General features: G+C 40.3%; 1 protein-coding gene across 10 annotated transcripts in view; it reads right to left on the bottom strand.

The window, feature by feature from the left end:
- AGBL1 (AGBL carboxypeptidase 1) overlaps positions 1–13915 on the bottom strand; it is a 239592-nt gene that overhangs the window by 178588 nt on the left and 47089 nt on the right. For all 10 annotated transcript variants that reach the window (XM_086848700.1, XM_086848702.1, XM_086848699.1 and 7 more), the window contains 2 exons: positions 11854–11998; positions 8173–8326 (listed from right to left, as the gene is read on the bottom strand). In XM_086848700.1, coding sequence (XP_086704826.1) covers positions 8173–8326; positions 11854–11998 — 299 coding nt within the window. The remainder of the gene's footprint in view (positions 1–8172; positions 8327–11853; positions 11999–13915) is intronic.

The raw sequence follows: 13915 nt of genomic DNA, 5'->3' as shown, positions 1-13915 counted from the left end.
GTTGATAATAGAAACCCAGTTGCAGTTTAATGCTTGTTCACCATTTGAGGGAGTAAAAGCAGCCTGGGGGCTCTGCTGGGCTGCATTTCAATATCTTGACTGGCCATTGGAAACACAACCCCTGCAGGCTTCTCTTGAACTGTTTCTGCCTAAGCGAGAGATGATTTTTTTCCCCTTCTGTTAAGGCAAGAGTTTGGGCAACCTGGCACTCCTATAGAAGCTTGCACGTCCACCTGCAATGAGAACAGGTCCTGGGGTGTTGTAAGACAGGAATATTCCAAGCAGCTGCCTATAAATTTCCAAAGCAATGTAAGAAACACATACAACTAAACCACTCTCAGTTTCATTGATAATTTTCAATGCCTTGTAGCAAAAATACAAGTAGTACCACACTCCTGTGAGAAGACCCTTCTGAGGCACTTGACAAACCAATCAAGAAATAAAATAATTATGACTAAGATATGCTAATTTAGATTTTCAAGATGTTTAATTCATTAGTGTATCAGAAAAGGCTGTTATGTTCTGGAAGTCTGGAGCATTGCCAGCCTTAGCACTACTGAGAGAATCACAGAATATCTTGGGTTGGAAGGGACCCACAAGGATCATCAAGTCCAACTCCTGATGTTCCAGCCCAGGTCTATACCAACCAAGAAGATATTGATAACTTATGTTCCAGAAAATTCTGCCTTTAATCAGATAATTTCTTATTTAGAAAGGACATGTAAAGGTTATAAGTCTCTTGGGGCAGGAATAAGACTGTTATAAATCAAAGAAGGAAAGGAAGCTGAACAAGTGCTGAAAAAAGTGCTACAGAATTTTCTGCTCTACCCCTAAGCAGAGGAGGGCTTAGAAAAAATATCCAAATCTCAGAAGGAATTTTATTTTTAAAAATGGAGAACATGGCAGCTGAATGAAGAACACTACAAATAATCTCATTTAAGGTGCTTATTCTGCCATCATGCTGTATTAGGCAGAGGGAGGGTGGGACAGAGTGAGAGATTACCCTAATATTTACTTTCTCTTTTTGCTAAAAAAACTGTGATTGTCTATGCTTCAAAGCCCAGTTTTAGCATTCTTGTTCAGTGTTTTCTGTCTATTCTTGCTGCCTTGACTACTGGAATTCAATATATTAATAAGTATTTTGCAAGCTGACCACAGTGTCAAAGCTGTGCTGGCAGAGTCCACTCCACCAAACTCTGGGATTCAAAGAGCATTTGATACATCATGGAAAATACTGGCCTCAGCCAGCAGACAGCCATGTGTCTGTCTCACAAATTTCATATTCCATTCAACCAGCTTCCATCTTTATGGCAGCAGGCTGGATACTGAAACAGGAGCGTAGTTTTGCAGAAATTTGTCTGCTCTCTTTGCAAGGAGCTGCCAACGCTGTTGTGACTGGGATATCAGAAAGAAAAAGTAGAAGAGATGTTTGAAATTGAAAGACAATCTTGAAAAAATTTCAGCACACACCATCAGTGTTGCATAACTGCAGAGCATTGCTTTGGCTTCAGAAGCTTGAGAAACTGTCTATTCAAGTGGAAAAAAACATATTCTCAATTCTGTAATTATTTAGCACTGTAGAACACATGACAATTTTATTCAGTCTTTCTTCACTGCTGCATTAAAACAGGATAACAGTTTTTACAACAGCTGACTCTTCCTGTCACCAAAAACAAAGTGTTTGGTACAAAGTGAGAGAGAAATCAGCACCTCTGCCTGGCAGCCCTGCAAATTAGGAGAAAATCTTCAAATCAAAAAAATACAAAGACACAAACCACATTACTGCAGATGCAAGGATAAAGAAAAAATGTTTTTCTCCAGTGTTCTATAATCATCTCAATCAATTTCTATACACAATAAAATCCGTTCACTTTTAACTGTAATCACAAATAAGGAGAAGAGATAAGAGAACTGATGAAAGGAAAAAGCAGAACAGGTCTGTAAATGGAATACTTGAAGGAAATGTAATGCTGGTGGACACTTTCTGTGTAAGATCACAACTTGGTCCACATTAAGTCCCTAGAAAGCTACAAAAACAAGTCTGTCAGAGATAACATCTCCTCATTTGGTGGAAGTGCCATCTAATGAAGGACCACCCAAGGAGCAGGGGCTTTCTTCAGTTCTTGGTTTCTCTCCTGAGATGATCATCAATAGCAGCAATGGTTCTTTTTTCTTGTATGTCATTAGCACTATGGAAATGTCATTATAAAAGCCTATCAGAAGTTTGCACAGAAACCAGCCAGCACCCAGACAGTGCAGGGGAGGTGGACTGGTCCCCTTTTGGCAGACAGATGTGACCTGAGGGTCCATCAGCATGTGTGCTGCAGGGAGGAGCACGTGCAGTGACAGTGACGAGCAGATGTGCTTGCTGGGGTGAGCTGCTTCCAGCCAGCACAATGCCAGGCGAGCACTCCAGATGAACTGCCACAGGCAGCCCTTCTGCCTGCTGAAAGGATCATTACCAATCAAAGCAGGTCATTCTACCTCCTTATTTACACGTTATTAGATGAGAGCTTCCTTTAAGGAGTGCAGGTTCCTTTGGGGAGGACTGACTCCAGTAAGGTGTTGAACTAATTTGATCCCTGTTTCACTAGGAGATGTGTCCTCTCCAGGTTTGAGAAAGTTATTCAAGAGAGCTTGAGCCTTTCATAATTAACATGCAACATTGGTTGCCACACGGGGAGCAGGCACAGTTATAATAACTCGGAGTCAATAATTCATAAACTATAATGCATTATTAATCAATTATTGAGGCCTGAATTACATTTAATGAGATTAAGCTGATTGGAGCACTAAGCTGTTTGAGTCATATTGATTTAATCAATGTGCTTAATTAAACTGTGTACATTTTCCACATGATCATTATTTCCCAGTATCCTGCATAAGTGGCCCCTGCAATTCACATCCTCTGCTGTTCTTTGCTCAGGAATTGCTCTTTGCTGCAATTTATATTTAAAGGTAAAGGGCTTGTTTCTTCCTGGGAAAAGATCAGAGTTGCAAAACAACCATCTAAATAGCTTATACAAGCAAATTCAGAAATGTTAGAATAGTTTTTCCCAGCAACTATGTCTTTTTTATTCCATAGGTTTAAGATGAGACCAGGTAAAGACACCTCATTAGTCTCACTTTATCCCTCATTCCAGCTCCAGGAGCAGCTGCAGATTCAATGGTATGAGCATCCAACCATATCTACCCTGAAAACATTACTCTATCCTTCTTCAGAAACATGCCTAGACAAAAAATGTGCTTCAAATCCCCAGTAGACTACATTTAAGATAAGCAGGTGTCATTATCTTTTTTTGACAATATTCATAATGGTTTTTGCTTAAAGAGGACATATGATGACAGAAGAGCAGCTCAAAGTGACAGGTATTACAGATGTAAATCCATTTGCTAGTGTCATTTTTGTTTCATTTCCCTCACCTCTGCTGCTAATTATCTGGGACAATTTGGGTAACTTTAAATCACAAAATTCAGATCTATAATGCTACCCACAGCTAAAAGGACACACTCATTAGGTGTGTTGACTCTGGAATACACGTAACACACTGAATAATCACTATTGTTAATGGGGATGACAACAGTACCATCGGCCAGGAAGAGAGTTGTGCAATTCCTTCGGGACTGTTTGAGTCATTACTCTGTGTTAACCAGAATGGCATCCACACTACATCACACCTCAGAGGTGTCCTGCCCCTTCCCTGCTCTAACTAAAGGTGAGAGCAAACCCACCCCAACTCAGCCAGGAAACACTTCCTGAAAACACTCCCATGGCAGTGTAGAGTGTACACTGCTCTTTTCTGACTAATCATTTTGCTTTTGGTGCTTTTAATTCCACCCCTCTGTTAATATTAGCAACATATCAGTGTCCTTTACTTTCTTAATGAGAAGACAATTTTGTCATTGCCTGTGCATCAGTGTTTAGATATTTTCCTTACACTTCTTTGAAGAGTTAATCTGTCCATTTGCTCTGTCACTTACAACAGTGCCCTACTGCTTGCAGGGTCTACTCAGCTGTCTGCCAGGGAGTTTAGTGGAGTTACACACTGCACACATGCATAAATAATACTGTGAATTAAGAGTTTGCAAACTATGACTGAGTACACATACATGCTGCTAACACTGCCTTCACTGGGCTCTGTGTGTGTGCCAAACTGAAGAAAATCAGAGCCCTGAAAACACCTATTAATTCATCAGGCAGGGAGTTGGCAACCGAGATTTGGAAGCTTTATCGTTCTCCTTGTTTCTGTATCATTTGAGAATGCCCTGAAAGACGTTGGGAACTGCTCTCCCTTCAAAAGCCCCTTTAACTCTCATCAGGCAGACTTAACATAGCCAGAAAGTCACTCACACACAGGCAGAATGATTTTACTTTTATCAGAAGACCATGGAGGATATTGCACTTAGAATGGGTATTAAAAGACATCTGTACCAGCTGGCTGCTGAGTCTTCTTCATCTGATGGCAAGAAGGGCAAGTCTAAAATTAAATATCAACCACAAAAAACAAGACAGACCCTCTCAGTTTCTATTTGTTCGAGTCTATGGAGCTGCAAAACCCAGCAGGGACCACTGACCAGGCCCAGGTACCCACAAACATGGATCAAGTTTGAGTGGAGGTTGTGCTGAATGTAACCGAGTGGTTGCATGAACAAGAGTAAAAGCACAGGAGGCCAAAGAGCTCCCAGCTCACTTCTTTCTGTCTTCGTATCAATCTCAGAACTGAACATTTAATAGAAATTATTCAGTGCACCACTGTCATATAAAGGGCAGATATAAAGAGAGGAAGGATAAAGAAGCCTAAAGTGAATATCAAAGCCTCACCCTAACAAGTCATAATGAAGGGAAGAAGTAACCCATTTTTCTTCCCTTCAGCATGGCTTGTGCTTCATATTAACAAGGGGCACATTAATAAATTTAACTCAGACAAATTTAAGCATCCTAGGACCACGTTAATCAAAAGCCTGACAAGAGCAATCTGAAGGAGTTGAGGAAGGGAAGTAAAGCACAGCTGACACAGAGGATGCCATGCATTCACTCTCCCTGGGAACTTCCAACACAAAATAACTCCTTCCCACTGCACTCCTACCAGGCTGACCCTGCTGCCTTCCCAGCACTCCTCACCCACCCAATGCCTCTTTATCTGTGATGTTTCCTTATCCCTGCATGTCTATATTTGAGAAAGATTTAGACCACTTTCAGTAGGATCATGTGCAGGAGCTACAAAGTCCTGGAGAGATTTGTGCCACTGGCATTGCTAAAAAGAGACTCTCAAGGTACAGATTAACACATGTAACAAAGGCAACATAAATTTGACAGGAAATCAAAATTACTATAGCTTATGAAAACTATGCATTGGCCTGAACCAGAAGGAAAAAACAAGGGCTGTCCATTTTTATTCCTTATCCATGTGCCAAGTTCCTCAGTGCTGGAGCTCCACATTCCTTCCCAAGATAAAATACCCATGCATGGAGACTGCTCCAAGCCACACAATTTATTGCAGAGAAATCCACCACCTTTTGGTCTGTTCATATTTAGCTCTAAGTTGCTGCTCTTGAGTTATGTTTTTTAGCATGGAAAACATTGACAAACAGGTCCTTCCATCAGCCAAAACACTTCACAGAAAGATGGGTATGTCATACAAAATGAGGAAACTGAGAAGTAACTGCTGATCAAAGCCACACAAAGCAGCACAAATTAGACTAAGTGCATCCCCAAAAGCCATAATTATCCAAGCTACTCAAACAAAATAAGCACATACATGATTATTCAGATTTGCCTACAGGCATCCCCACAGCATAAAACATGGTGTGCTGCCTTGCTGTTCTTCCACTAGATAAAACAATAAATATTTTCATCACTTAAGAGTATTGGTGTTTACTTTTACAGTCTTGAAAACTTGAGGGAAACTGTGTTGCCTTGACAATGTCTTTCCCCCCAAAAACCTTCTTTTTCAGTTGGACAACTGGAGTTTCTACATGTTTGGTTTTGATTGGGTTCTGTGGTCTCATGGATAGATGTAGGAAGCCTGCAAATCTTATTGTAGTGCAAGGCTTCAGAGGAAGGGTTTAGTGGCACAGGATTTTATGGCATTTCGGGGAGAACTGTAAGCTCCCACTGCCTTCATGTACTACCACAAGGCAGGAGATAATTATTTCTATTGAAAATAAAGAGGATTTAAGCCACATAATTGGGATTTTAACCTAGATGCAGTATATTAAGTAGTCTGCAGCACTCAGAAAAATTGTCTGTCAGAACTGTTCATAGATACCTTATGAAGCTTTCAGCAGATGGACTGAATAAGCAAGCCAAGCCTTGTCTGTGCAGACAGGTTAACAACCTTTGAAAACCTGACAGGCTCTGTTCTAACACTGCAAAAAACAGTCTAACATACTCTGAGAGTACAGTGCTCCAGAAAATGGCCATGCCTCCCAACATGGCCACATTTATATCACAATACTTTCTTGAAATTGTTGCTTGGTTTGTTTTGTTTTGGGTTTGTTTTGCTTTCCTATGGCAAAACACTTCTTTCAGAAAGTCCTTTCAAAGCCAAAAGAGCAAAAGTCCAACATTTAGGATATTGACTCCTCATGTGACTGACTCATTCCAAGCCCTTGCTGAGATAAATCCAAACATTAGCTCAGCTTTTGCTTTGTACCACCACTGGAAAGGGCTTCTCACTTGGGCAGAAGATCTTGTTCACTGCATGCCTCTTCCAGACAGCTCCAATCCTCAAATAAAATATTCTAACTTACTTTCACCTGCCCCCTTGAGAACTTCTGCCATGATGTGTCAGCAAATAACACCTGACCAGGTGATCACCTGCCATGTGCCAAAGGTGCTTTAGGTAACCAACCTCCTCCTTCCCACCACTGCTTTTCTGTATCATCATTATCATGGGAAAAAAGTGCTTAAGGGCAGGAAACAATTAAACCTGTGTATGTTCATGCACATTATAAATTCCCCATGTAGCCTGTACTTAGCTATTTTGCTTTAATACTTCAACCAAGGAAAGCATGTTCATGACAGAAATTTGTTAATCCAGGGTAAAAGCTGAATTTGTAATCAAGTCATTACAGTAAAAAGGTATGAGCTGTGGATGATTACACTGTAATGTCAGCATAGCTGCAGTCACTCTGCTCTAAACCTGGACAAAAAAAAGATAGCAGTAAGTTTCACCAGCTCTCATATTTCAGCTCCTTTTTAGTTCAGAAGGAGAAGACTGCAACGAGAACTGTGGTTCATGTCACAGAATCCCTCTGGATTCTTCTAGCCTAGTATCTAAGTGAGGTAATGAAAAATATTCATTAAACATCCAAAAAGATCTTAAGACAATTTAAATATTCACAGGCCTCAAAGGTCTCAACCCGTGTTATATTTGAAGACATAAAAAAATTCACTGTATACCTTGTTCCTGATTTTAAAAAAAAAAAAATGAACCTACATGTAAGTAGTTAATGATTTAGGCTCTAAAATCAAAGCTAACCCACATGATGCTAAGCAGAATTTTATCACTTGCTGTTGAGTTACAGAAACATGCATATCTTAAGGCCACTGAAGGTCTAAATCTTTGGCTCTCAAAATGAAAAATAACCAGTTCCAGATATAAAATGGCAATTATAATATTTACTATTAAACAGTACATCATCGGTACGGTCTCAAACAGAATGCAAAGAGCTATATTGTGTCCAGATGGATCTACTGGGCACACTGGAGGAGCTGGAATTTCACCAGAACACTTCAATTGCTGGTCCAGCTGGGAATGAGTTATCTTGGTTTTGAGGGTTTTTTTCAAGCTTAAGACTTCAAAATACATAAATGATTTTAATAGAAAACATAAAATACAAAATAAATAAAATACAAAAAATAATCTTGTCGAATTAGTTATTTCACAGTTTTCTGCTCTAGGAGATATTTTATTTTGAACTTTTCAAATGCTTTCCATCATTGAAGAGAAACTAGAAGTACAAAATGGCATCAATTCTCCTCCCTCCTCTATGCAAACCTATAATTTTTAAAAAGCATCATAATTGGCTATTCCTCATATTTATATTCCTTTTTCCAAAATGAGAGAGACAAGAAAATTAGCATGTTCACAAAGAGGTTGTTATTGTCACTGCTGACACGAGCACAGCTCACCAGCATCTTTTTTAACGCTTCATTGGGCTACTTACAGAATTGCTCCAGGTCATCTCTGTTTTTAGACTCAGGCATGGCAGTGATTGTGAGCAATGGGCATGGATTTCCTCCTAGAGTCTGGCAGAGCGTCTGCTGCCTCCAGTAAACCTTCTTAGGGTTCCTATTTCGTTCCAGGATATCAAGATGGGACTGAAAATGAAGCATGGAAGCAGATTCATAAAGGAGTTCATGGTCTATAAAACCTCATTTTATTCCAGTAGCTGTATATTATTTTTGATACTAATTTCATATCTTGCTAACTTCCCAGCTCCTCTCTTCGGCCAGTTAATATCACCACCTTTTACATCCCACAAAGATACACAAGCCATTCACAGTGCATCCCAGCTCACTGAAGCTACACAGAATATTTATTTTTATATCATGATCTACTTGAGGGTGTCCCTTTTTGTTGCAGAGGGGTAGGACTAGATGACCTTTAAATGTCGCTTCCAGCCCAAACTATCCTATGATTTTGCCTGAACAGTTCCTAGGTGCTTTTGTTAGCATAATGAAATTTCTATGCATACATGAAATCCAAAAGAGAAGCATTTACTCTTCACATTTTAATAAGGGTTTTGTAGAAATGTGAGAAAACCACCACTTTTGAACATTTACAGAATTGATTGCTTAGCTGTCAAGCACATGCCAGTGAAACTCAGTGACAACTCTGTATCAGAGGCAGCCAAAAAGTTTATATCGAAACAACATTTTGTACAATCAGTAGTGGGAAATTTGAAGAGTGTCTTTCCAAGAAGCTATTTAAAATGGGAGATCTTCTCCCCACCCCCAAAGTTTATGACAATTTTTTTTTATGACAAGTTTTAAACAATTCTAAAGTCCAACAGCTTCTTGAGAAATTTGAGAAAAAGAACTGGCAGCTTAGAAGAAAGACTCTTTGGAACAAATTACGATTGCCTCATTAGACACGGAGCCACTTGTCACCCACACAGCAGATGAAGTGTAGTTCTCTGTTTGCACTGCAATTGTGAGTGTGAGCAATGCCACTGCGGGGTGTTGCCGAGGGTTGTGGAACACCAGTTGTCTCCCAGTTGGCAGGAATAGGTGCAGTGAGCACACTTGTCCCAACAATAACTAAAACACATCAGCTCACTCCATGTCCCTCACAGGGTGAGGTTTGTCTCTGTGTGTCAGGGTTGAATTTTAATCCACATTTATGGGACACCACATTCCTCAAACCTTGAGGCTCACCAGTGTTTCAGACTGCTTTGCCAGAATCCAAATGGAGCCACATAAACACAGAACTGAAATTTAAAGTCAGCTATGTTATAAAACAATTAAAATACAGCTCTATAAAGTAAATTCAATTATTAGATGCATTTAACAATCTCATATAGATACAGAGAACTCAATATCACCATTTACTTATGTTCCTGATACCCAGTGAAACTTAATTGGGTATAGCTACCACAGAGATTTCAGCTAGATATCAAAACAATTAATACTGTGTTGTAAAAATAGATAAATTACTGTTTATAGAAGAAATGTAATTACTAATGGACAAGAAGTAATGAACTGCAGAGTGCATCCAGTTCAAATAGGATTCTGCAATATTTCCTCCAAATATGCCTATAACCATTAAATATATATGATATTTAAAAACATTTTAAAATTGTTAACTCCATATACAAATTTTTCTTCTTCCCCAAAGCACTATGTATTTAATTGAGCCCTTGGGTTCATAATCATTTTTAATTTATTATTGATATGTAAAACCAACAAACTTCACCAGTGGACAAGTGCTTTAAAATGCAATCTACTGATGCACAAACCTGATTTAGTTTATTTACTATGGAAATAAAAGTAAAATGGAAATGTGTATAGTGCATCACTTGACATTTTAAATTAGCCCAAGCAAAGAAGCCTTTCAGAATTATTAGAAGTAGTGATTTTGCTATGGATAGAGCTGGACATGATAATTTATCAACCTTTTCCACCCATAACTCCCATTTACCAAACTTTATGGTCCTTATTGTGTCTGAGTTCATTTAAACTTTTCCTGGGGCAAAATTCCCTTTAACTTCAATGAGCATTTTATTTAAAAAGACAGTGAAATTTTAAAGACCTGGTCCTGCAAGCCCTAGGAATAACATCTTTTTCATCTCCATTCCATTCATTCAGGAGCAGGTGAGATATTCAGTGATTCCCAGTGCACACAAACTCTCCAAGTCTCTCTTGCTTTGTGCCAGCAGAAGATAGAAATCAATAACAGTAAAATAATGATGAGACACTGCATTTATGTGAAATGTATGGTGGTGAGTAAGTCTGACCAATTCTTCAGCATCACTTTTGGTTTTTACCCTGCAGACTGTAGATATTTGTGCCCTCAGGGCTAAAGGTCAGAGCTCACCACAGGAGCGTACACTCCTCCCTGGGGAATTTTAGGAGTAACTGGGGAGGTACTGATGAGAAGTGAGCTGACAGACATGTTTTGGACTGAAGGCTGGACTGTCTTTCTTCCAGATATTGGAAGCAGTTTCTTTGAATGTCTAAAATGGGATGTGCAACAGTTGACAACAAAAGGTTTTCTTGAGGGGGAATCAATCTAAGCCTAACTCTAGTGAGTCCTGTGGAGGACACTGCTCCCTGGAAACCACAGCCTCCAAAATCTGGTTATGGCAAACTGATCTCATTATAAAAAACAGAGTGACCTCAAACTCCACCAACCCACACGAGCATGTATTGCCCAAAATAAAATGTGTTTATAATGGAAACTGAGGTGAGAAGAAAGCAAAACTGATCTACTGGAACTGTGTGGTTTCATTTGCACCGTTCTCATCTTTACCATCAAAGCAAAGATACTCCCAGAACTATTCATTTCACTCCTTTCATCCTATCTCCCCTTCAGACCCTGGTCTCCTCTATATCAATTATAGAGAAAATACATAGGATGCATTTCCCAGAAAATTCCCTTACCATCCACCCCTTTCCACAGAAAAGGCTGTGGAACACAAACCCGTGCCCAGCAAAAAAACTTGGTACAACTCAGTAACTACATTTATGCTTTGAAGTTGTATTCTTTTAGTTTCTGTACTGACAGCACTGGTGGGAGTGTCACAAATTCCTCCTGACACTCCAGCTGGCACTGAGGCAAGAGCTGGTGAAGTGTCAGCTGAGGTCCAGCAGCCTGGTAACTCTGGGTGTAGCTCTGAAAGCTGGGCTGTTACCCTGTGTCAGGAGGAGGATCAGGCAGCACATCTGAGTTGTCATTAGGTTTAGGCCCCTGCTTCCCAGCCCCCCAGGAGAAGGATGCTGCCACCCCAAGTGAGTGGAGACACCTTTGGTCTGTATTGTGATTGCTATAAGCACTAATGGTTTGTGCTCAGCTTATTTCAAAGATAAATTTCATTTCTTCTACAGCCTTCTGGGCTTTGCAGGTGGCAGGAACTGCAGCTGTAAACAAGGCAATTGCACCATCACAATCACAGAGTGGTTTCAGTGGGAAGGGACATTAAGGATCATCTCATTCCAACCCCCCTGCCATGGGGAGGGACACCTTCCCCTATACCTCGCTCAAAGCCCCATCCAGCCTGACCCTGAACACTCACAGGGATGAGGAGGTGTGAAAGCAATCCTCTGTGCCTCAAAACTTACACACACCCAAGCAGCTCTAACCTGCCAGGGCCATTATCTTATCTGGGGGGACATGTCAGTATTACCATCATTGTGGAGTAGGTGTAGGGGTAGTGGTAGGCCAGGTAGCAGACATCATCTTGGTGAGGGAACTTGATGCTGAAGGTGAGTGTGTAGTAGAACCTTCCCCTCACACCTCCTCCTGCAGCTGCACTGCAGCGGTAGTGGTTTCTGGAAGAAGAAAAAGAAGAGGGAAGTAAATGCTTTTCACTTCTAGATGTGCATTAGAAGCAGCCATGGGAAAAATGAGCATTCAGAGAAGAATCCACACAAGAGGGGGACAAAGCCCAGCAGGGAGTCAGGAGGCAGAACTGCAGCTGGCAGTGCAGGACACAGCCAGTCAATGTGCTGCTGGGGAATGGGAGCACTCTCCTAGGAAAGTAACATCCATTAATGCTTCGTTTTGTTAAGATGCAAATAAAGAAGCAGTCAGCTAATAGTAGCTCATACAGCAGAGTCCAGACATATTTAAACTATGTATCCAGCTAAAACTGCTGTATTTCTTCAGATACCCACATTATATATTGCTCAGAGATGCAGGTTCCTATTCACAGCCCTGAACAATGCCATGAGAAAATACTCTGCAAAAAGCCTAGAGATTTAGAAAATATGAATACCCTACCAAAGCAACTGTTCAGTTCCACCACAGGAAGAAAAGTGATATTCTGGGAATAAAAATAATAATAAATAGGACATACATAAAAATATTTCATATAACAACAAATGCACTTGGCTGAGTAGGAAGAAGGGGAGAGTGAGTTTAGATACAGATTGAGCATGAAGGAGAAGTGACCTCCTACAGATTTGACAGCTGTGACCTACTCTAAAATTTCTTTGTATCACTCTTTTTTGAAGAATTGAGCCTCTCCCTCTCAGGGAGCAGTGCTCCCTAAAAAATAAGGAGCTGAGCTTGGTATGGAAGACAGAGCAGGGAACTCTCAAGGCAGGGTCATCTCCCACAGCACCTGATCAGGGCACGCCTGTGGATAGCAGAGGGGTTCCACCACAGGTCCAGATCATCAGACAGGATTGTGGTGGTGAGGCAGGTCTGGGTCCAACCAGCAGGTCAGCTCACATGTCAGGATCCAGATCAGGATGTGTAGCAAAGCAGGGACACAGCAACAGAGACACAGCAGTGACTGAGCTGAAACCTCACTGCAGCACAGCTCTGGTCAACACTGGCAAGGTCTGAGAGCACACAAATCCCTGACACTGCCTTCAATAAAATTACAAAATCTTATAGCAAAAGCTCAAGTGTCAGGACCTGATCTCTTGCAGGAGACTTCCTCTGATGAAGAGATGACTTCAGGCTGAGTAGGGAAGTTTTCTCTCAGCAGAGATGAAGTGACAAATCATGCACTTTAGGGAGAAGCCTCAGAGCATATTGCATCCATAAGTACATTTCAAACAATATTTTTCCCACATTGCACCAATTATGTTGTTGCCAAACCTTCTGATTCTGAAGGACTGTGAGGTTTCTTTGACAAATGTTATCATCAATGTTGCATTAACATGCAAAATAGAAGAGGCAACAAAAAGATGCAATTTCAGCTCCTGAATTTTATAATACTAGTTTATTTTGCTGCTGTTCATTTTTATTCAAAGGGGTGGAGAAAAAAGATAATTATTCTTGTCAAATTCTCCAAAATAATCAGCTCTTTTTCATAAGGGAGAGACAATAAATGCTGCTAGGTTTTTACTTGAATTCAATAGTTAGGAACATGTGGGGTGAGTGATACCGACTGGATCAATAGAGAGTGCAGGAACACTGAGCCACAGTGGAAACCTGAAAAGCCTATGGTTTTATTCTCAGTTGAACCCTTTACCCCAACATATCCTTTGCAAATAAAGGACCTTAATACTGGACAAGGAGACTCAGGAAAAAAATTCAATAAACCCACAAATACAGAAACATGCACTTAGCATTTATATATGTATTTCACTGGATTGAGGGTTAAAGTCTGGTATTTTTTGAAGTCAGAATAATGACATATATTTCCTGTTAATTTTGACAATGAAGGATAATTAAGAATCATTTCCTGCATGGTGCAGAAGAAAAATGCTTATCTCCATGGCCTCTATTATACT

This window comes from Cyanistes caeruleus, chromosome 13 (assembly GCF_971803275.1).
Source record: "Cyanistes caeruleus chromosome 13, bCyaCae1.hap1.1, whole genome shotgun sequence".
In the NCBI taxonomy this organism is placed as follows: Eukaryota; Metazoa; Chordata; class Aves; order Passeriformes; family Paridae; genus Cyanistes; species Cyanistes caeruleus.
The sequence above is the reverse complement of the archived record's forward strand: the minus strand, read 5'-3'. Positions and strand labels throughout refer to the sequence as shown.